Here is a 26144-nt window from a genome sequence, read left to right on the forward strand (position 1 = left end):
TGAATTAATATTAGTATGGACTGTAGACAATAATATTTATAAATCTAAATAAACTACCCAAATAATAATTCACTGCCTATTCATTTTTTCTATTTGTGTACTATTTCTACATTCCTAGATCCTGAATATAGGACAGCAACAATCTAGGTTTCAAGAAATTAACTTTATACTCTGCTAGCAGGTTTTAAGATGTTGTATAAAAAGCATGAACAATACATTCCTGGCAGATTTTTTTTAAAAAATATACTGCATCTTTGAAGTTACAGAAGTATTTTTTTCCAAAATACAGCATCTACATGGAGCATATCTGTCAGTGACTCCACTGCCAAGTGTATATTTAACCAAGGAAACACAGGAAAAATAAATGTACTACATTCTCTTCTACCAAAGTCATGGCAAACCAGAAGTATAATTAAAGCCCCATTACATTTACAACTGTAAAATCACGAGAAGATCGAATAAGACGTTTTAAGGATATTCACATTGTTTTATTTTTTTCTTTAAAGGATTTTACTGGGTTTCAACTTTTTGTGCACAGATATTTTAAAGGTGTGTAGAATGAAATAAACACATTCAGATATTGTGTGAAATATAAATAGTTCAACAGTTTTCTTCAGACCTCTTCTGCTCTAGTGCAGTAGGATCTCACCAAAATAAGGATGGGGGTGGTGGGGAAGCACAATGCTTTTTGAGGACATTTATTTAACTTGTGCTTTCACTTTCTGTAAATCAGAAGTCACCTGTGCTGGCCTCTAATTGCAGGTTTTCTCTAAGTTTATTAGTAGTGGAATTGCTACGAGGTACGGATGTGCCTACAGTACCTACAGCTCATGCACACACACCTTGACCCCATTTTCTGAGATGTTACCTGCACGCAGCATGTTGCGGACTCAGTGAACAAGACGACTAACGTGAAGCTTGCCCCAAATAGATTTTCCACGATTTGCAAACCAATGATTTAAATCTTTAAAAGCAGCTTTACTTTCTTATTTCAAAGTGATTACCAAACCGAGTGTAAAAATTGTTCTGCAATACCCATCGCTCTACAACTCTGCTTGTTTTTTTTCCCCCCTTGCAGTCTGACAGGCGGAGGTTTCTCGTGGGAGTCACACATCTCTCGCCTCCCTCTGTAACCAAGCCTCAGACACTCTGCAGTTATGCCAGCCTGGTGCAGGACTTGTGTGACATTCAGCTAAAGCTTTTTACAAAAACTACTGGTTAATCGGGATAATATAGTGCCTGTACTTCTTGCGGTGACAAAGAAAATTGTTAACCAGTGACCAACCTCTGGCTGAGTAGTTTTTCAGTGCCATTTTCCACAGTAAGTCAAACACCAGCCGTTACACAGACTGCATGTATATGAGCAAGATTAAATTTAAAAAAGAAAGAAAAAAAAAAGACCCTACAGATGTGCAACCAGGTGAATACACTAACTGTATTTTTTCATCCATTATGTATCTTACAGTGAATTTTCTCACAGGCTACAATAGTGAGGGACGGCTGATCTATAGCCTCCGGACTCTCTGAAGGGCGGCAGACTTCCTTACCACCCTTAAACACCTTTGAACATTTTTTCCTGTGCACAGCGGGCCCTTGTCCTGTGCTACAGCCTGACCACCCACTGTTGCTTGTTGACCAAACACACAGTGCCTGGAGCCCGCGCCGACACAACCAGGATAAGATTCCTTTCAAGGACACCGCATTGAGAATTTTGATTTGTCTAGGCAAGAAATTAGGCAAGCAGGAGAAATTACTGAAAAATTAACCTGCTCAGCAGATGAATGACTGTATTTTACTCTTTTTCTTGAGTACTTTTTCGTTCTAAACTCACATTTATTAGGAATCTGACATTTTTAAATGATCAAGAAAAAAATGTGTTGTATTTCTAGCAGAGATGAGTGCAGAAGATGAAAATTGCTGCACTTCATGGAAAAATATTTTTGAATACTTTTAAAAATAAATGCTTTTTTAAATCTTAAGGCTAGTCTTCATTACACTAAATGTATTTATAATGAAACTATTTTTCAGTTTGCCACAAAAAGCTTAATTGGGCCTGTTATTTCTAGTGGTGTTCTAAGTATTTCACAGCCTGAGGGTAAGCCTTATTGTCAGTCCTGCAGGCCGAATAATACTGAAGCAAGAGCCAATCACTTCAAGTTCAGCACATAAATAAAAATTATGTCATTTTACTAGCACTAGCTCCAGCGGACATTAATATCATCAGCAACTTTGAAAACAACCCACTTTTACTTAATTGCCCGAATAAGGACTTAAAAGGCAAGAGCAGACACCAAGGTAAAATTCTGGCCACAGAAGAGTTTCACTTTATATTCAGTAGTACTAATCTTTCCAATTTTGTTTACAACTACCTGTGCTGCTTTTTAATCACGATATTTACTGTCTTTATAATACTTTAGATATTATTTAAAGTATTACATAAGAATGACCCCCGCACTTCTGAACCTGTCAGATTCTACGAAAAAAAATTTTAAATAACAGCAAAGTTACAGATACAGGTGGTAAAAGAGGAAAACAAATCCAGTGTCAAATTTTGTACTGATTAATTTTTTTTTAATTAATAACCCATTAAGGGTTTGCTTGACATCTGCTGTCAAAAGGGTATTTCTGCTATGGACAGGGGATGTGGTTTAGACGTGAAATGGCTCCCAGCTGCAAGAAGTCTTCTTCCAGATGTACAGTAAGCAAAGGCAATGGAAGAGAACCAGCTGCTAGGATAACAAATTGAAAAGGCCCTTTTGACACAAGCCTTGCCGGCCTGTCTGATCTAACAAAGATGGATCATTCATTGCAAGGTGAATAGAATCTCAGTGTGGCACAGAAGAAAGACCAACGTGGTCTAAGCATCCATCTCTCTCCTTCACACTATGTACAGCTGCTGTTACTCCAGCACAGAAAAACCCTGTGTAGTTTTTACCTCAGGAGAGCTGTGCATCATATTCTGAGTGCTGCAAAAACTATACTTTTTTCCAGCAATAAGAACTACAACAAAAATCACAATGACAGAACTAGTATACTCCAGTTTCGAGAACTGCCTCCATGTTGGGAACTTTAATAAGTTGTGCATTCTATATTTTGCAACCCAAAAAGGGCAGCAGAAAAAAATCACACTAAAACTGTGTTAGCATTTCCATTTATAGTTTTAGTTTCTAAAGGGTATTAATAGATAGCTTATTTACAATAATGTTACATATCTCAGAAAGACCTGTTAAGAAACGAAGACTTTTTCAGTCAGTTTGACAATAACTGGATTAGAGTCCCTATCCATTTTAGCTCAAAGGATCATGAAGCCTACTAAGCCACTATTTAAGTCTAAGCAAATAACCATTGGCCACACAGAAAACAGTCTTAGCCTCCATAGTTTCTTTCCCTGATATTCACATTAAGAATCCCATTGCTTAACTCATTTTGGCTATCTACCCAGTGTCCCAGGCAAATTTTAAACTAAACCTCATTTATTTACATTTATTTTCACTGCATTTTATGTCATTATATCCTCCATGTTTCCTGTACTCCAGCAAGTCTGGGAAGCATAAACCCTATTGAAAAACTACAATTATTCCCTAATAATAGGGGAATTGCCAAGTAAAGTTAAAAATTATAAATGTGTAAAATCATAATTGAAGGAAACCATTGACTATCCAGGTCCCAGGTTTGAAAGTCCCCAGACTTCCACAAATCATAAGTTCAAAGTTCAAAAGAAGCAATTCAGACTTTAGCCAATACAAGGCATAAAATATCAGCACAATTCTAATCATTCAACTATCTCTTGCTAGAGATTTAAGAAATACTGTTTTGAGGGAGCATGGTACTTTCCATGTTAAGGTTTGTATTCATATCCTTCAAAAACCCCCTTTTTCCTGTCTATTCAGTCTCATGCATCTCCTTTCTCTAACATATCTATATACTAAGTAACAGCAGTAAACTGCCTTTACCTACTTCAGGTCCTTCCAGCAGGCAGCAACAGTGGAATGCAATCAGATATTTAAAAGAAATCCATCAATGCTTCAGGAAATAACTTCATAATCATAAAAGGTTTGGTTTTTCTTTTTAACTAGAAGAGCACAACTGCTTATTCCATTAGTAGGGCAGATGAACATTACGTAGAATACATAAGAAGTTAATAAATCCATGTATTTACAAGCATCACTACGCCAGAAGAGCTAGAGCTCCAGCTAGTTGCATGTAGGTCCTGTATCTACAGCTGCACCTCTAATGGAAGAATCTGGCCATCAGTGAAGCAAGAGAACGGCTCAACATAAGGACATGAGCACAGGAGCTTTATGATTTGGGCATCCCCGAGTACTGCCTCATGCTTCCACTATGACTTTGGCTATGCTTTTTGGTCTCTTTGTCCCAGCAGCTCACACTTCAGAGCTGGAAAGATTCTGACCTGCTGTCATATAGGCATATTCACTCACTCCTTAAAACATGTGGGTTTGGATTCTATCAGTTTCTCATAATCTGTCTGCATTTTTTTTTTTAGCCTCACAAATGAGGAAGCTCTGCTATGGCTATACAGAGCAAGTGATAGATAGGCTAAAGGCAATGATGGGTGAGTAACAACAGCTATATCTAAGCACGTAATGAAACATTGATCTACCTAATTCAAGACTAATGAGCAAACCAACACATTGTTTAAAACTGAGAGGAAACTGCATGTTAATACACATACAGAGATATTCTTCAAGGGAAATACACTCCAAAACGCTGCTTTAAAGTACTTTATAGACAGAACTTGAGAAAATGCCCCATCCTACCTGTACCTGTTGAAATAACTGCAACCAATTAGCTAATCATCACTATTAATTATAAAAGATGCAGTAATCTGATCTATTAAAATCAAAGGAAACATTCAGCTGAATAATTTGCTGTTGGTAGTTGTCACCCTTTAAGCCACACGGCCGAATTATCTGACAAAGCTTAGCATAGCTTGATATACCTTTCCGTTTTTGGAAAGAATCTTAATACAGTTGGATAACTGAAAACAGACGGTATTTGAAACACATAGGACTTCTGCTAACCCCTGAAACAAATTCCAGGAGAGAACTCAAAGACCATTACAGCCTTGTAAACTTGCCAGTTTCTTCTTTCAGGCTGCATCAGAGATTGTACTACACTATGATATTTCACAGTTCTAGGACATGCTTATAACTGCAGAGTATTTCTACAAAATAGAGTTAATCTCTAATAATATCCAAGCACAGTCTTTTTTTTTTAAAAAAAAACCAACAAAACCCACACAACATTTTCATGTGATAGTACTACTGAGAGTGAAGATTTCACATTTCACATTTTGATAAAAAATACGTACTTGGGCATAAACCCCAAAAACCCATGTATTTAAATACATCTCTAATACACAATTTTCTGATAGCACCTTCAACCATCTCACATGGGTATTAGCACACTCCACTCTTCACCTGTGCTTAGGAGAGCCTTGAAAGTACAGTTACTAACAAGAGAGCAATTATCAGACAAAAATAAGGAACCTACAGAGGACATAGAAAAGTAGATTTACTTCTTATCAATATTGGGGATTTGTCCTGACTGTCATTACTAGTGGCCTGAATGAGATAATATGTCACTAAATCTCTTCAAGATAGGAGAAGACGCTATTTCTATATAAGAAAATGAAATTATTTCAGTTGTAATGACTAAAGGGTCAACCTCCTAGCAGTATGGAGACGACTGCAACAATTTTGCCACACAAAGTACACTGTTGGCTTGTCATATCAGTGACTGAATTTGGAATAAGTTCTCCTTAGAATTCACTTAAGTCTGGGGTTTAGCTTGTTTAGCAAATAATTGCAATGTTAACCTTACCTTCCTGAATACATCATATCCAGCAAATAAATTATTTTATAATATTTACTGTTTGACAATCAGCTACAAAAATCCTGTCCAGAATGTCTCTACAGTTTTCAACAAAGACTTTTCCAGGTAAGAAAAGCAAAGGCTTTTGTCTAATTCCAAATACATTTTGGGTAGTAAAATTCATGTGTAATGACTCGGGGCACAGTTCTGTGTTGAAAACTAATAAAACAGCAGCAAAATGCTTTGGCACAAACTCAGATGAAAAATTGTGCACAATATCAACCTTATGACTCTCCTCTTCCTCCAAATGCTTGACATACAAAATAATCTCTTTTGGAAGCGTGTTTTAAGTGGAGGACTTTAATGTTTGAAAATGTATTAATATTTTCTCCCAAAAATAGCCTGTGAATTTATGAACATATAAACCACATTTGACTTATTGAAGGTGATTATATTCCTCAAAGTCTTGCTAACCAATTTGATATCTACAAGTCAAAGCCCACACCTTTCCTGTGTGAAAAACATACAACTATTAAAGAAGATTAAAATACATTCCATGTCTCTGATCACAATCAGCATTGTTCTACTTAGCAGTTAATAACAATTCTTCCAAGTTTTCTTTTTCCCTTCTCCTGTCTGGCATATGCCAAAATTAAAGATCTATGAAAGGAAAAACCACGTTTAGCAACCTTCCTTTGCCATAATAGATACTAAGTGAGAAATTCCATCAACTAGGATCAATTCTTGAGTATCTTATAAGCTGTACAAAAACTACATTAGTAAGGACTACATAAAAGGCTGTAAGAAAACTACTGAAATTTGATGATCTCTTTAATAACTGCGATAATATATTAGCATTTGTTTCATATATGCACTAAGTTTTTAACTATTCATACATACTGGGCATTCAAGTTATTTACATTCCCTCTTCTGTGAGTCAAACAAAGCTGCTAACGTAACAGCCCCTTTGATATCAAGGCTGAGGTAAGCAGATCTGTTGCAAGAAAAACACTGAACAGTTTGAGATTTTCAAGACAAGCCTAGGAATTTAGACGCATTTTCGATTCTTTTACTGGAGCATGCATATCAAAATTATATAGACTGCTACAACAAAAAAAAGCCTTGAGCACTTACTATCTGCTTAGAAGCCACGAGATGGCTATACAGCATCTACAAGTGAGCATAGAAAAGGAAAGCTTAGAATTGTTCATCGTGGCTGTTTTTACAAGCGAGTTTTGCTCCTGATAGCTGTATGTTTGGGGCAGGGGTGGGTGGGTGGTGGCATCTCAGGATACTGAAGAGGAAGGAAGGTAAGAAGGTTCTGGAAATGTTCCAAATTTTGACCAAAAGGCCAAGAAACCAAGCTGGTGTTCCGACTGGTCCCACAGCACTCCACACCATGTTGTGGAACAAAGATGGTCTGTGCATGCTTTAAGCTAAAACCTACTGACATCACTGTCCTATGCAACGCACCCTGTGAACTCTATACCTGATGTCGTAACCTCTCCTAAAGAGTTTAAGCCTCCTGTAGCAATTTTACAGCATATTTCTGCAGCAGTTCCAACTCAGTAAAATTCTTGTGGTTTCTCAGAAAATAACACATTATTTGGTTTGGGATATACATGCACTAGCACTAAACATGGGAGTTACCTATAAGCCAAGAGAGGCCAGATTGCAGTATGTCTATTCATTTCAGAAACAGCAGCAAACTCGGTAAGACTTCTAGAGAAACAAGGCACTACTTGTCATTTTCTAATTTAAAAATCCAGTTTTCAGATTTTACTACTAGAAATACCAGGCCAATAGCCTTCCACCTAGTCCCTTTAGAAAATAGCTAATGTGATAGATCACATTAACTGGTAGCTAAGTTGCTGCCACACCTGAAAGCAATACCTATGAGCACACCTTTCTTTGAGGAGCAACACTGGCAAAGACAAAGACAATACAACCAAGTATTCATCTTGGTCTTAATATAACATCATCTAAATATCTTATTTGTGCAACTCACAGGTCTGTGCCCAGACAGTGTAATCTGAATTTTGAAACTGCACACAAAGAGCAAGAGAACACCATGTTATCATTCACTACATATCAAGACCACCATCTCCCAGTGCCCTGCATATCCATATACTAACGGCCTATCTTGTGACAAAGAAATCTAACTGGCAGATTCAGACAACAACCCAAACTTCATGTGACCTCAAAGTATTCCCAGAGGACAGTAAACTTCAGATAAATGATTGAAATTTACTGCTTTTCCACATGTAAAGAGCTTAAAAGTTATAAGTTAAACAAAAAGAAAACTCCAACTGCTGTTTTGTTTTTATAATAGAATAAATAAAAAAACAGAAGTCAATATTCATCTTTGTAAAAGGCTATCAAAATTGATGGGAAAAAACCCCAAATTTCATTTGTATGTTAAAACTTGTCAAATAAAAGGCAAAGCCAAATTCCTAAGTGTCAAATATATATATAAAGCAAAAATACATCCTTGCCTTTTTGTTCTTTAATATAGCTCTCCTTACAGTTGTGCATGAGCTGCAGAATCCACTGATGTTGAGCACCAATGCACTGCCAAGCAGGGTCCCCAGGCGCATGAAGATCAGAAAGATATCTGTAAAACCCAGTCCAAAAATCACAGCTCTGACTTGACATACTGAAGGCCTCATTAAAACAGACCAAAGATGTACCAAGAAATACTTTTTTCTTTTTTTTTTTTTTACATAATTTTAAAAATTCAAGGATAGTTGTTAAGATACACTCATAGCCAATGCAAACACAAGCTTTGCATTCTCCCTTCCTCATTTAGTGAAGCAAAATTCCTCCAAAAAACCTTGTACAATAAACAAAACCATATATATTTAATACCACATTAATATGTATTTTCAGTTGTGCTCTAGTAAAGTACTTTGGAAACAAAGCTCTATTTGCCAAGGTTGCAACTCAGTTCTTCATGTTTCACTTGGAATCAGTGATGACATCTCAAGTACATAAAATATGGTATTTTTCTTCCCACTTTATACGTCCTGATTGTATCATCATGTAACCTTACCAAGTAAGTACAGAAGGAATTAATTTTTGGCAGCTCAATAATTTTAGCACACACCTGCACAAACAAATATAAATCAAGCTCCTGTGGGGTTTTTATGTTTGGCTGATTTTTGTTTGTTTGGTTGTTTTTTTTTTTTTTTTATTAGGATGTGCACTCACAGTCTGGGAGAAAAAAAACCAAAAAGGCGGGGAGAGATAATGAAAAAAATTGGGGCTTTTAATATGAGGAAGCAAAACACACTCTGTCTTTCAGGGAGAGAGGAGCATTAGAAGCCTGCTGTTGTGATTTCAGAGAGAACACAGAAGTAATATAATCTAACACACGGCATTCAACACTGTCCCACAACAGTACTTTCAAAAGAGTATTTGCAAAAAGCAGTAGCTACTCTAATGCACTCCATTACATTCTGCATTAATGAGACTCAGCACAGATTCAAAAATTCAAGATGCTCAAATTGAAGTACACTGATTTATTATGTTAAGCAGCACAGGGAATGTTTAACTCCTTCACAAAAGCTGTATTACTACAATAATACCTAATGTTAATTAGGACTGTGTTACAAAATTCTGTCGTCTTTGAGAACGGTCCGCAGTACTTGAACAAAAAAAACAAACTGTCAAAGTAGGATTGATTGGATGGACAAGAACATTATACAACCAACCATTTTGACAGGGTGACATTTATAAATTATGAGCTCAAGTCCCTCCTCAGTGTTAAGGGAGACTTTAGTCTTTGCTTAGACACAAAAACTAATAAAAAAATAATTACCACAGTTTTTGGAAAAAGATACATCTACTTGGCTGTTATGTGATATGGTAAACTGTCTCTGAACAGTATAAAATAATTATCAGTGTAAATACCATAACAAATAAGACGAGAATATGAATTGAAGCCTAACTATAAACACTGAATATCTGAGGGGGAAAACCATAGTATTTCAGGTCTTGCTCAGCTTTAGATATTGGAGACACACATAACAAACATATCAAGGAAGAAAAAAAATCCTCAAAAATAGCAGGTTTTATGCAAATAATTTTACATTTAGGATTTTGTTAATTTCCTTTTAGCTGAAGTGCTCTGAAGAAAGCTTTCTTCACACCTTGCCTCCAGAAAATTTACACTAGTATAACCACATTACCATATCTAGAGTAGTGAAACTAACAGAATCCCAGCATACAGAGTGATTAAATTAATTTATTACAACTAGATTATTCCACATTTGTCCACTCCCTGCTCTCCTTTATTATACTGTTCTACACGTGGAATACATTTGGTAGTTAAATTAACACAGTCTGCTTTAACACAGGCCAGGATATTTTTAAAGATTTGATACTACAAGCTAAGGGGCTGGGGTGAGGGGGGAACAAAAAACCAACCACCCAAAACAAAACCAAACCAAGCAAGCAAAAAAAACCAACCCTAACAAACAAAAAAACTCAACACCCAACCCAACCAAACTCCAAAATCCCAGAATAAAACACACAATTGTGATTCTTCAAAAGAATCCTTAGAAGTGGTCATAGGACCCAGCTTAGACAAAGAAGCTGCTCTTTAAGGTTTTCAAGACTGACGTAGAAAGGAAACAGTACTGCCTTCTTCAGAGACTAAAAATGCTTAACTACTTACCTTAAAATGCAGTTCCAATAAATAGTCAATATTCATATAGCACCCAGAAGAATGAGAAACACTCTATTTAGATGTACACTGGTCACTGTCCTCAAACTAACATAATGTAAAGGGACCTAAGATACCAATACTGCACCTTGTCCTGTCAGACTGGGCCTGGTGATCATACAAAACATGAAAGTCCTCACACAGGTGTCAGAACTTTAAGAATGCTCCTTGCACAGTGCATTTGGCCTACATATTTTAAAATAACTGAAAAAAACTCTGAGAATGTGAAGCCACACTAGGAGCCCTAATAACGTCCAAAACGCAAAAGCTTTTTAAGTCAAGTCATCAAATATGCCAGAGCACTCTAAAGTGTGACTCCAAGGACTGTAAAGCAAGTTAAAGTCTACCAGTAGAAGGTCGAAGCAACTCATGTCAGTGTGCCTACAAGAGACTTCAACATCAGCTTTGTGATTAACAGAAAATCTAGGAATTTCAATGAAAACTGGGGAACTGGTTCATGTTCATGAGATATTACTCAGCCTAATAATGTAGTTCCTTTATAAAAGGAGCCAAAGCCATATTTAAACGATAGCCTGGATTAAAACCTCCCTATTATCTGACTCAGGATGATTCCATTTCAACACCAAGCCAAACTGAAGTGGAAGACAAGTTAATAAGGAATCTATTTTGAGATATTCAACCCCTGAGTGATCTTTTCAGACACAGCTTGCAATATGATGGTTTAGAGGAAGCAACAGAATCTAAACATGCCTTAAAGATTTTAATCAATTAAATTCAATCTCAATTATCCTTTAAGTTGTTCTCATTCCAGAACTGTTTTTCAATCACTCAATAAACAATCAAAACCCAATCCATTTCCATTCTTTATATAATCATAAAATCTCAAAATGCTCTACTTACAGCTTTAAAATTAGTATTTAAACCATAGTAAAAATAGTCATTACCTTATTTAGGAAACAGACTTAAATACACATCTAACACTATATGTCTGATGAAGACACTAGTCAAATTATTACCTTATATAACGTTTCTGATCATGCAATGTTGATGGAGTTTCAAGCAGCTTATCCAACAGAAGTTCTCTTAAAGCTTCGATTCTGGTTTCAACTTCAGCATAATCTAGGAAGGAGGGGAAATAAATCCAATGTGTGTCTTCAGTATAGTGGCATGAACTGAAAGTTATGTTAGTTTTCTAGTACATCAGACACTTCTGGAGTTCATGTAGAAATCAATATAACTTATTTTATAACAAGCCACATCTGAAAATTTTGTATACGACAGTTCTACAAAAACAGAGAATTGTACTTTGAAGTCTTTCCAACAATATGCCAGTGAGAGATACCTGAAACTACATTTTAATTATGGCAACCTTTTTTTTTATGTCCAGTAATACCAAGCCTTAATAAATAAAATTGTCTGTGATTTCACATTTTGTAGTATATACCTCACTCAGAAAAACTTGCCAGAAATATTGCTTAGAGTAATTGGTTCCTATAAATCCATAATTTTTTATGGCTTAAAGTCCATAAAAAACCCACATAAAGCTCTCTAGACTACTATGTGCTTTTCAGCCTTTACGTTTAAAAAAAAAAAACCAACAAAAAAACCACCAAAAACCAAAAAACCCCCCAAAACAAAAGTGAACCCGTATCTTACATTTTTTGAATACTTGAACCTCTGTCTTTCCAAAGAGTGACTTGGCTTTTTCATAGTCATTAATAACCACATCGTAATCACCCTAAAAAAAAAAAAGCCACACACACACAAACAAACATTTAGCTTTGTCAAGAAAAAGGTAACACACTAATTTCAGCAAATAGAAAAGTATTTTTAAAGGATTATACCTTCTGGATATTTCTTTCAATATTCAAGGGAAGGTTGAAAAGAAATTTAAAACGCTGAAGAACATTAAGCGCATTCCTCGTTGAATCAGCTTTGTCCTTGCGACCCAGCACTTCTTGGAACAGGGTATCTGCTGTGTTACTGGCTCCTATTTTAAAAAAGGATGAAAATAAGAAAAAGTAGAGTAAGCAATCAGCTCAAATGACATACAGATTTTCTTCATTTTAATGAGTCATTCAAGTTTTTCTACAGCAAATGAGTAATTATTGCTCAATTCTTATACTTTTTTTTTGTTGAACTGGGTTAACATTTTGCAACTGATGAAATACTATTTGAAAGTAAGCCACTTAGCATTTCAATGTGGTAAGACCCCTGTGCAATTAAAAACAATCACTCTTTCCTATTTCAAATGCTTAGCTTCGCTGGAGATATTTTATAGTTTGCTTTGGCTCCAGATCTACATTTTACAACTAAATTATGCATCTCAGGATATGGAAAAAAACCATAGAAAGTTTTCTTTTCAGAAAAGTATAATTTCATTATGTTAATTAATGTCATAGCTTTAAGAGTTATCACTGGGTCTTACAAGCCATTTTTTTGTGCTTCCAAATTAAGCCTTAAAAATTATTAACAATATTTGATATTTAAGTGAGTCACTTAAAAGTACCAATGATTAAGTCACAGACAATGGCATGACTGAGAGAAGTCTATCTAGCCAGTCACTGTAACAGAATGAATACGGATTTTCTTCCCATTGCATTAAAAGTCTCACTGTCTTCACTGCATACAGGATCAAGCCTTGGTCAACAATTTCGTGCAATTAAGTGTCTATATTACCTGCGAATATTCTTCAATAAGGGCATTAAATATAGCCATAAAACCTTTTCTAGTCAGACTAAAAAGCATTTTATTTTGTAATAAGGATAACTTCCTAACACAGAATAATATAATTTCATTTATAGTAGCGAAGATTTACATCGCATGTGAATATTTGCATCTTTCAACTCGTGACTTATTTTTAATTAACCTTCCCCCCAAAAAAGTGGAACTGTTTTAGCCTTTTTGATCATTGCTTGTAGAAGTTTCTACATTATCTGGTCTAGTGACTATACTTTAAGCAAAGATGAAAAAAATTACATCTGTCTCGCTGGGTGGCTTGCATGCCATTTTCTCTAGTCAACACTGTGGGTGGCCTGCTCATGTTAAAAGTAGTCTTTGTAAAATAATTGTTATATCTAAATAATGTTTAAACTTTGTTGAAATTTTGAAGTCTTGATGTAAAAAAAAGTTTTGTCAGGATAGCTATTTCTACTGCATACTATTTAGCACAGAATACTTTAATCCATTAGGAGAAGTACAATAAAAACAGCTAGCTGGACATTTAAATACAGGCCACTGATAAAGTATGATTTTTCTCTTGAGGTTATAATAAATGCTTATTTTGTAAATCCTTCTAGTAAGTATCATTTGTTTTGTTTGAATTCATATGTTTCTTGTCCATTCTTTTAACAGCCAAGAAGCAACGTACTATATCCGGGAATTAAAGTTACATGCATAAAGCGTTTTTTTTTAAATTAAATACAAATGTTTTTAAAAGGCAGTTAACAACTGCAGGAATAGCACAGTGATTTCCATCTTTAGCTTAAAACTGCATGCCTTCATCTCTTTATTAATTAATTTGCTGTAGAAATCCTCAATTCAAAGTGAATGATTTTACTTTTTTCTATATGCACTTTTTCTGTTTTACACAGAAATTGAAATATATCAAATTACTTAGTAGTGTCTTAATGAAATTCAATACTTCATGCAAAAAAGGATCTTTCTTTTTAGACTTACTTTTTAAGTCTAAGTATTTAAGTATTGTAAAATTTCTTCCCTCCTCACCCTTCCAAATCCTTTCTACATTAGCAACCTTTATCTCTTGGTTACTGATGAATAATCTAAACCCAAATAATGAAGTCCATGGATAAAGATTCAGGTCCTATATTGGCTAACTATGTTTTCAAAATAGATGACTAATCTACTGTGTGCAAATTTTTTTACTTCAAAATAAAGCTCTAGTTATCCAACAGTTGTCTTTCATAGAGCCTGACAAAAAACCCAACATAATAGAATTTGACTGACCTCCTTTAAGATACAATTCTTTGTGAAATTTATTATAGCACACACTCTGTTTTTATAAATGTATATTTAATAGCTTGTTTAGCAACTAAATGTAGCAATTTAGCAAAAACTCCAAACATTTATCATTCCACCTAAAACACCAGACTCTACTTCTACTGTCCTATGCCATTTCAATCAATAATTTGGCACACTCTTAACATACATTCAGATGCTGTGGAAACCATCCTTATTCTTAGAGGAGTTTGTAATCAAGCTCACAACACCAGCTGTCTCGAAATATTTACCTACAGTCCGTAAAAATGTAAAATTAAGATTCAAAGTAATTTTTGAAAGTAGGCCCTGTTACTCATGGATTATGGAAGCTTTTCAATGGTCAGACAAGAAACAAAGCTTTGATCCTAAACTACTTTGCATAGTATTATTTACTCTTTTTAAATCCTTGTATCCCTACTTCCCTGCCTCCCACCCATCATGACTTGCAAAGTATCGGGAAGAAAAGCAGCCAATTCTTTTCACAGCAGAGCCAAACTTAATACCACTCTGAAGTGCCTGGCACAAGTTCCTCTACAGATCCAGCTTGAAAGAGACAATCTGCATTACCTGCATACAGATTTCAGCCACCATGTTTCAAATGAAACAGCAATTACATGTTACAGGTAGGTTTGTCTCATATTAGTGGATGTAGGAAAATGTCAGACCTAAATTTTTGCTTTTTTATTTAAAATCTGTCACACAAAGTGCTCTTCAGGGAACCTGTAGTTGGTGCATGACATAGTATAAATACAGAGCATCCAGGATTGCACCGGCAAATTTCAGCAAATGCTTTTTTTCTCCTACATCCTATATGTATCAAATATTCTGCACACATAGTCACACACTGTAGTCTTTATATTGTGTGCGCAGTTTTCTGTGGGGGTTTTTGGTTGGGTTTTTTTGGTTTGGCTTTTTTTTTTTTTTTGCATTCCAGGCAACAAGATGGGGGAATAACAATGTTAAAACTATACCTTTATTGGGAGTATTAATTAATGCCTACTAAAAGGAGCTAGAGCTGTTCACAAAACCCCCTGCTTTCTCTGTGCTCCCCACACAAACACACATACAGTCACTGCTTTCTTCACACAAGAGAAGAAAAACAGTGAACTTCCATGTCACTTTCTTGATTTCATAAAACACACTCAGACTTTCCAACCCTGAGTCAGCTATCTGCATGTCATTCCTGCTTATTGATACAGCACTAAGGGAAACATCCCTTCCTCTGTGAAAAAAATCACAATGAAACAAAGTAAAATTATCTTGGCAGAAGTCCCAGAATTAAAAAAGTAACTTTTTTGATCTGATGAAACACATACCAAACTGCAGTAAATTCAAGCCATCTCCCAATGCAATCCTACAGCTAATAAAGAGAAACAGAAAAGAAAGTACTGATGGCTTTTCAAAGTTTCTAAAAATAATGCTAATTCCAAATAGACTAAATGGCAGTACATTAAATGAAAAAGATTCTGTTACTAGACCTTGAATTACACAGGGGTTTGTATTTGGGTTTTTTCCTCTTTTGCTCAAAATTCTTACAATCCTGGTATTTAGCTTTGCTCATCCTTCTGCAGATCTCCTATCCATATAGCTCCTGTGTGTTTTGTACGCTTAAAATTGCGACGCCACCAGAATTCATTTAAAGTGCTTTAACTCCTTTATTTTGACATTTATTCCCCTTATCACAAACACCACTGAAAGTCATGGCAAAAGCTGCCATTTATTTCAAAAGGTGTATTATCACACCCCAAAATCACTACAAACAGGAAAAGGCAAGAGAGACTGTACTGTTTTCTACTCTCTACCATATTCCAAGGAATATATTAAAGCTTGTTAGAAAGTCCAAAGTCCATAAATAGTTGCTGCTGGAAGGACAAAACTTACTGTTCAGTACATTCTCCAGTTTCTGCGTCATGGATCCTTCTACTTTTTCCGTTCCATCCGCTTCCAGTTTTTGATGGATCGCTGGAATAAAGTGTCTAGTTAAAATGCAGAACATTTTAATAGGTGGGAATACATTACATCAAAGTGACACTTTTAAACATTTTTAAAATTTAAAATAAAGCATTATTTTTCTTGTTAGACATAAAAAATACAAGCATGCTTCATGGCAGCAGAGTCTAGTGGAGGACAGGGCTTAGAGCCAGACATTGCAGAATTTTAACCATTACTTTGACACAGACTTCCTGCATCTTCTTGAATAAGATGCTAATGGCCAAGGAAAAAAAAAACATGGAGAGAAAAATCCTGTAGTACAAGTGTTAATTCAAGGTACTATTTTGAAAAATAGGTGTCATTTAAGTACAAAATACTTTTGCTTTGTAAGGCAAAGTTTTTACACTGATCTCACCAAAAAAGGCATTACCAATAATTAAAGGATAGAAAGAGTCATAGGGAATTTGGCTGAGGCCAAAAATCAAGTGCTAGGACACTGCCCACCAGTTGTTTTCATCTATAAAATGTATGCTCAAAAAACACAACTTAGAGTATCTTGCAGCAACACACTGCATTAACCATCACCCAGAAGCACTGCAATCCTTTTGCTCAAAACCACCTGAAAACAGAAGGAAGTTTGCTTAATTTTTTTGGAAGATGCTATTTTTTTTTCCTGTCCTAAAATGCCAAAATCCCTAATTCTTGTTTCCACATGGTATTACTAGTAGATGTGGAAGTGCATAGTATCAGCATTAATTTATTGGTTTATTACAACTTCTTTTTCAGGAAGGGAGAGATTTACCAGCATAGCTTGACTACACTATACCACTCTGCAAATACAAACAGTGAATGGAGTGTAGATACTCTTTTATTTCCCCTCTCTTACACATCCTTCCTTCTCTCATCTCCTCTGTTCAGGATTCAGGAGAACTGGCACAGATCAGGGTTTAGTTTTGTTTGTGGGGTTTGGTTTTGGTTTTTGGTGTGGGTTTTTTTTGTTTGTTTTTGTTTTTTAGGGTATTATTCCTGTATATATATGCATACAGCATATATAAAAATGATTTTAAAATACTATTTTCCTTACGTAAAATCTGCTCTATCAAGTTTCTGTTGCTTTAGATAAAATTAAGACTTCTAAACAAACCTCCTACTGCTTCCTGCTGGTTCTCAGTAGAATGAAGTGAAGCTAAACTACCCTTGAAAACGGTGATGCTCAGTGCTGTGATGAAAGCGAGTAACGACATATTCTAGTTCAAAACACAAATACAGTTTTGAAACCAGTTTCCCAATTGTCTCAGCTTATATTACTTTGGTTTGCATGGCAGAGCAACCAGAGTCCCTCAGCTGGATTCTTTTAAGATGAAACAAAACTACAAGATGCACTCTGTGAGTATACCTAATATGCTCTAAGAGATAATGGAATTCAATACACTGGGTGGTACTCGAGCTAGTCTAAGATGCCACCCTGAACTACAAATAATGTGCACATAGAAATGTCATCACCAACTGGTTTCCTCCGCAATGCCATCCCTACTTGCACATGCTATGTAGACACACTTTAAGAACAACCAAACACGGACAGAAACTACCTTTAGTAAGGCAGCCCTGTGGCTGAGGGTGGCTATTCTGAATCGGGATGGCCCTTGATAATCTCCGGCCTCCTTCAAAGGAGGAATTTGCATTTGGGGTGGGTGGGAGGGAGGGCAGGGGTGGGGGAAGGGAAAGAGAATTCCATTATTCTCAAACAGCTAAATTTGACCCTTCACTCTTGATCCTACACAAAGAATTTCAGAAAGCTTTGCTTCCTTGAAAATGCAGGAGCACCTATAATAAAGTCATTTCGGGGGAGGGCAGGGGGTCACGGAATCTAATTTAGGACACCGTATCTCTTAAGACAATCAACACTTAAATGAAATGACCGAAAACTGACAGATTCTTGCATATTTTAAGGACCAGAAGTCTCTCTTAAAAGATGGTGTATTGTTAACTGTAGTACATATTTTATATATGATGTGGGCACCACTTACCTACAAGGAAACCTCTACAACTTAATAACAAAAACACTGAAAGTTCTAATGATATTATTCCATTTATATACATCAGTTCCGGTCATGAGCAGCCAATTACTGTACTGCAATTAATGTTACATACTGAAAGGCAATTTCATCAGAAGAGCAACCACAACATAAGCAGGTATTTTAAAAACAAATGTTGCAAGTACTGTTGGAACCACATCAAAGTAATGATTTGAATTTAAATATTTTGAAATCATTCTATGAAGCATATTTTTGAGAGATACTTTCTAAACAGACGTGGATTAAAAAACCCTAAGCTATATATTGCCTCAAAGATTTTTTAAAATTTAGTATTTTGGAACCACTAATTACATAGCATTAATTGCTCACCTATTAAGTATAATGTTACTCTTGAAGGGGACACACCTAAAAATTTCCAAAACCTAACTGTAACATCTAAAACTCTATCAAAGCCCCTTTTGTTGCCAATATATGTAAAACATGATGAAGACTTAATTTCATGTACAGAACAAGAAGTTTTGAAAGAGCACGATTTACCATGTTAGCACTTTCAAAAATGTCAAGTCATGAACTGTAGTTTTTTATTCTGAAGGCAGCTTATTTAGAAATTATAACATGATCATTAACAGTTCCTGGAAGTTTTAAAACATGTCTTCTCCAAAGCAGTTCTCTTTCTCAGCTCCTTTCAGTAAGAATACACAATGGCAATGCTATTCCCTCCTTTTCGTTTTAGAAGATGGAGGATAACATTTTTCACACTGGTAGCATTTAAAGTTAGCATCTTAGCATAAAGTATGAGATTCTTAGTTTGCAAACCCAGGAAGAGTGATACCATTAAGCCAATTTGTAGGGATGTTCAGACAAAAAAAAAAAAAAAAAAGATGCCAATGGGGAAAAAATAAAAATAAAACAATATGTTAAGTTCTAGAAGGGTGGAAAGCACTGTGGAGTACAGATAAATGTATATTAAACATATGTAACAGAAAGTGGAAAAATAGGAGCCATTTTTGGACCACTGTCTGAAATAATGTATTTTAGGACGTACTTAAAAAAATAGACCTACATAAGTTACTCTGTATACACACAAGAGGATTTGCTTTATTTCCTTCTAGATGTTTAACACATTACTTTGTTTGTATACTGAAGCTCTTTTTATATATTATATTCAGATTTAGCAATAAGTGCATTCATATGGGTTAAAAAAAAGTTTCCATAGTGAAAAAATGTTATGAAAAACGCTTTACCAGAAAGTCTAAGTTTACTTTGTTTGCATCAACTGATTTTTGAATAGCTAAGTACATGTTCCTTCCATGGAGACCAGACAAAAAGTCTCCAAGTTAGAAGTTTATACAAGCAAAATTATATGAAGTCAAGAAAAATATCTGTAAGCCTAATCTGATTGGAAGGAATCTAGAGATACTCAATTTATTCTTTTAGAGTATAAAACCATATAACGGTGAGATGGTGCTGCCTGGGACAATCCCTGTTCTCTTGCACCCACATGCTTCCTGTTGCTGGATCTCACAATCACACAGCTGCAGGGCAGCCATAGTGAGATGACTTCATGGTAAACTAACTCAGTAAGCAAGAGACTTTTCTTTATTGATCAGTGAGCTTGTCTAAACCTTGCCTCAGCTGCACCGCTGCAATACAAGGGAAGAGGAAGGAGCACATGGCCAATGGCAGGTAGAAAGCCAGCCTCCGCCTCTTACAGTAGCCAGCAGTTAAGATTAACTTTAGATGCAACTTCATATCCTCAACTCATCACTGGCTGCAGCAAGAAGAGCAAGGAGAAAATTTCAGGTCTTTGAAGGCCTGAAATAAAGGATGGACAGGATTTTTTTTTCTTGAATTGCCAGTCACCCTGGACTCACCTGATACAAACTTTACAAGTCCGAACAACAGTTGGAAACCTAGGAGAGCTTGTTTACCATTATTCAGCAGCTTTACTGTAAGGAGCATGCAATAAATAAAGGAGAAGCTAGGTTTAGGTGCTTCAACTAAGGCCAGAAAATTAACTGTATTTGGTATCATCTTTGCCAATAAGTGTTTACATTTCCCAGCTAAGTCAGAATATTTAAAGGCTTGCAAACTTCAGAGCTGCAGTGAGATACTAACTAGTAATAGTGATGAGACTCAGTTTAGAGCTCGCAATCTCTAAACCATGACTAAATACTTCAGAATTGGTTAGTTTGGGTTAACACACATGCAAAAAGTTCCATCTGGAAAATAAGCCACAGTGCAGGCCTTATAAAGTAAACTGCAATTAATTCATTGCTGCTTGTGTTGAAAACAATTTTACTTAATCTAAGGAAGAATATGGTTTTCTACTTGGCAACCGTAAATCTAACAAATTAAACCCCATTTGCCAGGATCACATGGTTTTTGACTTGCGAATTCCATTCTTAATTTACTCATTAGAAATTTTTAAAAACGTATTTGCAGATAGGCAGGAAGAGTGGTATTCTGAAAAATTGCTCAGCCTATCTCAGCTCAAAGCAACACAGATGCAAGTTTTCTACCATTTTCTGATTAAAAGATGGCTAGAAATGCATTTTGTATATCTGAAAATCTTACCCATTTCCACAGAAATATGGCTAAAGAAAAAAAAAAAAAGTACCTGAAATGAATCAAACCCTTTTAGTCAGATGCAAAAAACAAGACAGGGGGAAAAAAAACCCAACACAAAAAGGAGAGACTGACTCAGTAAAGTATTTCCGAAGATCTGATGTGGTAACTATAAAGAACTTGGCACCAAAGCACCGTAACGGAGGGATGAAGAGCACATGCTAACATGCTGCCAGGATTCATGCCAACACATGAATAAAAATGCCTTTGGTTCCCTTTATCAAAAGATTAACAGTTTTCTGTAATTTGAACAAAACATAAGAAGGTTATTGATGAGGATAGCGCTCATATGTAGGGTAAAAACTTCCGATTGGTTTCAACATGAGTGCATAGCTATACATAATGAGCAAAGCAATACATAAAGGGCGCACATCATGAACAGAGCTGGTAATAATCTAACACTATGAAAACTTTAAAAACCTGAAAGTTTGTAACTATGGCTAATAGTCAATACCACTAAGTTTGGGTTTTTTTAATCTGGTTTGGGTTTTTTCCCCACAAGACTTCTAGATATTTTTGCAAACTTGGTTTTATTTTGGTAAATGTTGCTAATCCAAGCAAAAATTACAAAACATTGAAGTAAATGTAGTATTGTCTTTAATTGCCATTTTGTGTTTTGTTTCTCCAGCATTTACTTTTTCAAGCTTGCTTACCCAACACAGTGGCAAAAATCAAACAAAACAGACAGACTTAAAATGATACAAAAAAAACCCCAACAAAATAAGCACAGTGCTAGGAAGGCAGGTTATATGGCACTAAGAGGCCGAAAACTGTAGTTTAATGACACAGACGTGATTACTTTCATCTTACACAAATTTATATTTAAGCAAGTGTGACATTTCTAGGCAAGTATCTCAGAAATCTTGCTTGAGACACTTAAAAATACACCCTCTAGACAATGTTATACCAGAACCTGCACAAATAAGCCTTTTATCAATCACGATCACGTAACCTTTTATTTTTTAGATTTGCATTAAGATAAAAATTGGTCTTCTACAGAAATTAATCTTAGACATTGCATGAAGAGGAAGCATCCACCTGAGACTAAACTACCTACCACCACTTATCTACCTTAATGGCACCCCTCTGTCAGGTCATCTCTCTCTCTGCATACATTGCTTATTGCAACATCCCCCTTGTTAGTATCTAGCACTGCAAGTTCAGAACACACGTTTTCAACAGTCAAACTTAAATCAGCAAGCCTGTTTTTTTCATTGTGCATACATGAGAAGGCCCATAAGTGTAAGGACAAAATATGTAGCAATGATAGTGCGATTGCTTCTTATTCAGCTTTTATGTACAAATATAGCACAAGGACACCTCAAGTCTTCAGACATGAGCATCCACTTGGAAAGCTAGACAGTGAGCTTAGAGCACATCAGCTATTGCTTCATGACTACTTGGAGGCATGATCTTAATTCTCAAACGGAAATAGTCTACCTTGCATCTACTGTGGGGCACATACATGCATGTAAACTGTTACTCTGAAGTGACTGATACGCTGTTGGATACGTTCCCAGTACATGCAGCATCTTAGTTTATCCTTCCCAGCTTGTTTCCATAGCCCTGTTCTTTCTTAACCTCTGTGAATTACCATATCGAAAATTACTAGCTATAATAGCATGCTGTTCTTACCCTGCAAAGAAAATATTATATCACTTGAAGCGGGACGAGGAAGATAACATTAATAGATAGAGACAGACCACACAGAGCACTCAACACAGAGCTATTCTAGCCATTTCAAGTCAGTTACATACCATTTGTAGCAACCATATGGATTTGACTAAATCAAATTCAAACATATCGGTTTAATAAAAATTCATACTATTCAGGAAAACACGTATGAGACCAAAGTAAAGCAAAACTGTGAATTGGATAATGTTACAAAACAGGAATAGGACAAGAGCAAAACCTGGTATGATTGTCTGCTGCCATACTACCTAGCAAAAACAGTCAGAGTAGCATTTCACTGGACAAACAGACAAAAAGACAAAAAAAAGAGTGAACTAAGGTAAGAGCTAGCAATGTAAAACCACTTCAAAGTTAGTCAGTCATTAGTCTAATTTGCAAGCAGAATCACTAATGAAAAATTGGCTATATGTACTCTTTAAATTCAAACATGACATAACTCAACAGCCAGAAGCAAAGGGACACTTATATGACAGACAAGCATCAGTTTTTTAGGTTTCTCAAATTCCCAGTTGGACTCAGAATTGAATATAGATCCAGTGGTATCTTTTGCTTTAGTCTCAGAGAAAATTAATTTAACAGACATAATGGCAACAGAATACACTTATTCATACTGAATCAGATCCTGGATCACTGACATGCTTATCCTAGAATGGGTCTTAGAATATTTTTACAACTCATCCCCTATTGGAAGGAAAAAAACAAAAAAACAGGCATTGACCAGATATAGGATCACTTCAGCCAGGTAAACATTATCCTAGTATATGTATTAAGGTATTAGACAAAAGGCCAACTACAGTCTAAGTTCCCCATCATACCGGCGTTCCCACAGGCCACATACGTAAACAGGAGTGAAAAGAGAAAAAAGGAGTAGTGCTGTAATAGCCAGCACTGCTTCCTCTGTATAGATTTCTCCCTGAAAGTCTTGTAAATATGTTTGTGGTTGTAACTGCACAAGAAGAACGGTTGCCATGACAAACTAGAGAATCAAATCTAAATCTCAAATTTGTTCAGCATATCTGTGTTTCAAAGACAACACAGCATCTTCTTTACTTGCCAATATGGATGTCGTACTTGCATAGTTTTGCATAATTGAGCAACTTTAGTGGTCATTTCCCTGTTTTTTTTTCTTTCACTTAAATAAAAAGCACCTCTGCAGCCTAAGGCTCTTTGTAAAGAGCACTTCTCAAAAGTGTACTCAAAGTAAATTAGTTTTCTAGCTTTCCAGAGACTTCTATGTGGGACATGACTTGCTCATGAGAATAAAACAGGACTTGCCTACAAGCATATAAACAGCAGCACTTTTAGGAATGTTACTTTCTAGGTTGCAATTAGAATTAGGGGAAATAAATTAGCCGAACTCCCTGACGTTGACAAGTGGGTCAAGTTGAGGTGAGCCCAGTTCCCCTTAACTCAGTTTACAGCTCTCTTCGGCTGATGAAACAAACTTCCTGTTGAACATCTCCTGTGCAGCAAAGTCACTGTCAAACTGTCAGCCAAGCTAACAGGCGGAGAGACATGAGGATCTGATAAGGCAATTCTATTTTCCAAGAAATTAAACCAAACAAGCAAGGGTTCTGGCCTATTTGACCTCTTATTTTCTCAGTAAATAGTTTCTAAATCACAAGATACAATAAACATCTCAGGATAGCTTTTTACGGTTTTCATTGCTTACTTGTGAAAGTATTAATACTCATTTAAATGTGTAATATGGTCTGACAGCACACTTACAATCAGATGGATCTTCCTGATCCTAACTAATGAAAAAAGCTGCATTGTAATCAGTAATTCAGGGTTCCCCAGATCAAGTAAATGCATTTGAAACAAAACTGTTAAAAGTGTGAATTAAAAAAAGCAGGTATCAACAGATGTGCAAATAGATGAATACGAAGTACCTGGTAAAGCAAGTGTTATACATCTTAAAGTGAGCCCCTGCAAAAAGCACCATCCTGTACCAATTTTGGGAGACCTAAGAGAAATAACTGTGCACAGATAGCTCCGCTCTACATCAACAGAACAGACCTACAGTTTAGAAAGCACTGGGTTTGGAAGTTGTGTTCTAGGGTATCTGGAGGGGAAAATTGTGAGCCTAAACTTTTGCCCATCAACAAAAACATATCTTCAGAAAATACATTAGATTTTAGAGATCTTCCCAGAGGAAGTGAATTAAAAAAAAAACACCAAACCCAAACCGAACCAAAACCAAAGAAACAAAAAACCCCAAACCCACACCAAAATTAAGCCGCTCAGGAAATTTAAATCATATTGGAAGATGGTATTCAATAATGATTTTCCCCTGAGTCACTTTTCATCTGTGACAGTTGTACGTACAGCATCAAATAATGAAAGTTCGCAGACCTAAGACTATGTCCCTAAGAGTTCGTGCTGAAACAATCTTTCAGGTTTCTAAAATAAACTATACTTCATGTAGCTTTGTTTAAATGCATACAAATTCTAGTTGCACCTTTTTAAAGGAGAAAATAAGAGACACAAATTCACCCTTACATGTGTAAGGACAGAAAAGTGCCATTATATCATCTTGCACAAACACTGTATAGCCAGAGTATAACGGGACTTTTAATTTCATGTTCTTCTGTTAAAGAGCTTGAATTTCATCATTCCACGCCTAAGAATTAATGGAGGTTTTGTTTGTTTAGGGTTTGGGGGTTTTTTGGTTTGGTTTTGTTGTTTGGTGGTTTGGGGTTTTGCTTGTTTGTGTTTTATTGTGTGTGTTTTTGTTTGTTTGGGGTGGGGTTTTTTGGGGTTTTTTTGTTTGTTTCAGGGGGGGTTTTGTGCTTTTTTTTTTTTGCATCTGAGCTGTTTCTCTAGAACAATGCTAATAATGTTTACACGTAATTCTTGTCATCTTTCCTTCGAGAAAACTGTGGTGATCAAATGTTCTGGAAAAAATCTTTGACATGTGGCAGGAGGGCTGGATGACGTCATCGAAGACACCCTTTTTTCTTGCTGCTACTGGAAGCCTCTCCACATCCAACTTAGCTATTGATTGTACCTATCACAGGTCCAAGTTTTTTAAAAGTTATGCAATTTTTCCAGCTACACTCCCTCAAAAAATATTCTGCATGAGCGGGAAGAAAGGGAAAATAAGCAATTCTGCGTTACAAAGCTGAAACTCATATGCAATAAGGGGGGCTTTTTTGACTGAAAAGAATCAAAACCACTCATGTATGCGTGTTTAATAGGAAATTTCAACAGAGAAACACATACTAAAATACTACAGATGGCAGCTGTGACCTGCACTGCATCCTCATTAAGATTTTCATTTCAGAATTTAAAAACTAAATACTGTATTGATAAGTCCCTTGACCTCCAGTGTT

General features: G+C 35.9%; 1 protein-coding gene across 1 annotated transcript in view; it reads right to left on the bottom strand.

The window, feature by feature from the left end:
- Nucleotides 1–26144, bottom strand: part of EXOC2 (exocyst complex component 2) — a 134867-nt gene that overhangs the window by 70755 nt on the left and 37968 nt on the right. The window contains exons 7-11 of the mRNA XM_075084156.1: nucleotides 16403–16483; nucleotides 12367–12512; nucleotides 12179–12260; nucleotides 11539–11641; nucleotides 8331–8449 (exon numbers count right to left, since the gene is read on the bottom strand). Of these exons, the coding sequence (XP_074940257.1) occupies nucleotides 8331–8449; nucleotides 11539–11641; nucleotides 12179–12260; nucleotides 12367–12512; nucleotides 16403–16483 (531 nt within the window). The remainder of the gene's footprint in view (nucleotides 1–8330; nucleotides 8450–11538; nucleotides 11642–12178; nucleotides 12261–12366; nucleotides 12513–16402; nucleotides 16484–26144) is intronic.

Source organism: Phalacrocorax aristotelis, chromosome 2, assembly GCF_949628215.1.
Source record: "Phalacrocorax aristotelis chromosome 2, bGulAri2.1, whole genome shotgun sequence".
NCBI classification, from domain to species: domain Eukaryota; kingdom Metazoa; phylum Chordata; class Aves; order Suliformes; family Phalacrocoracidae; genus Phalacrocorax; species Phalacrocorax aristotelis.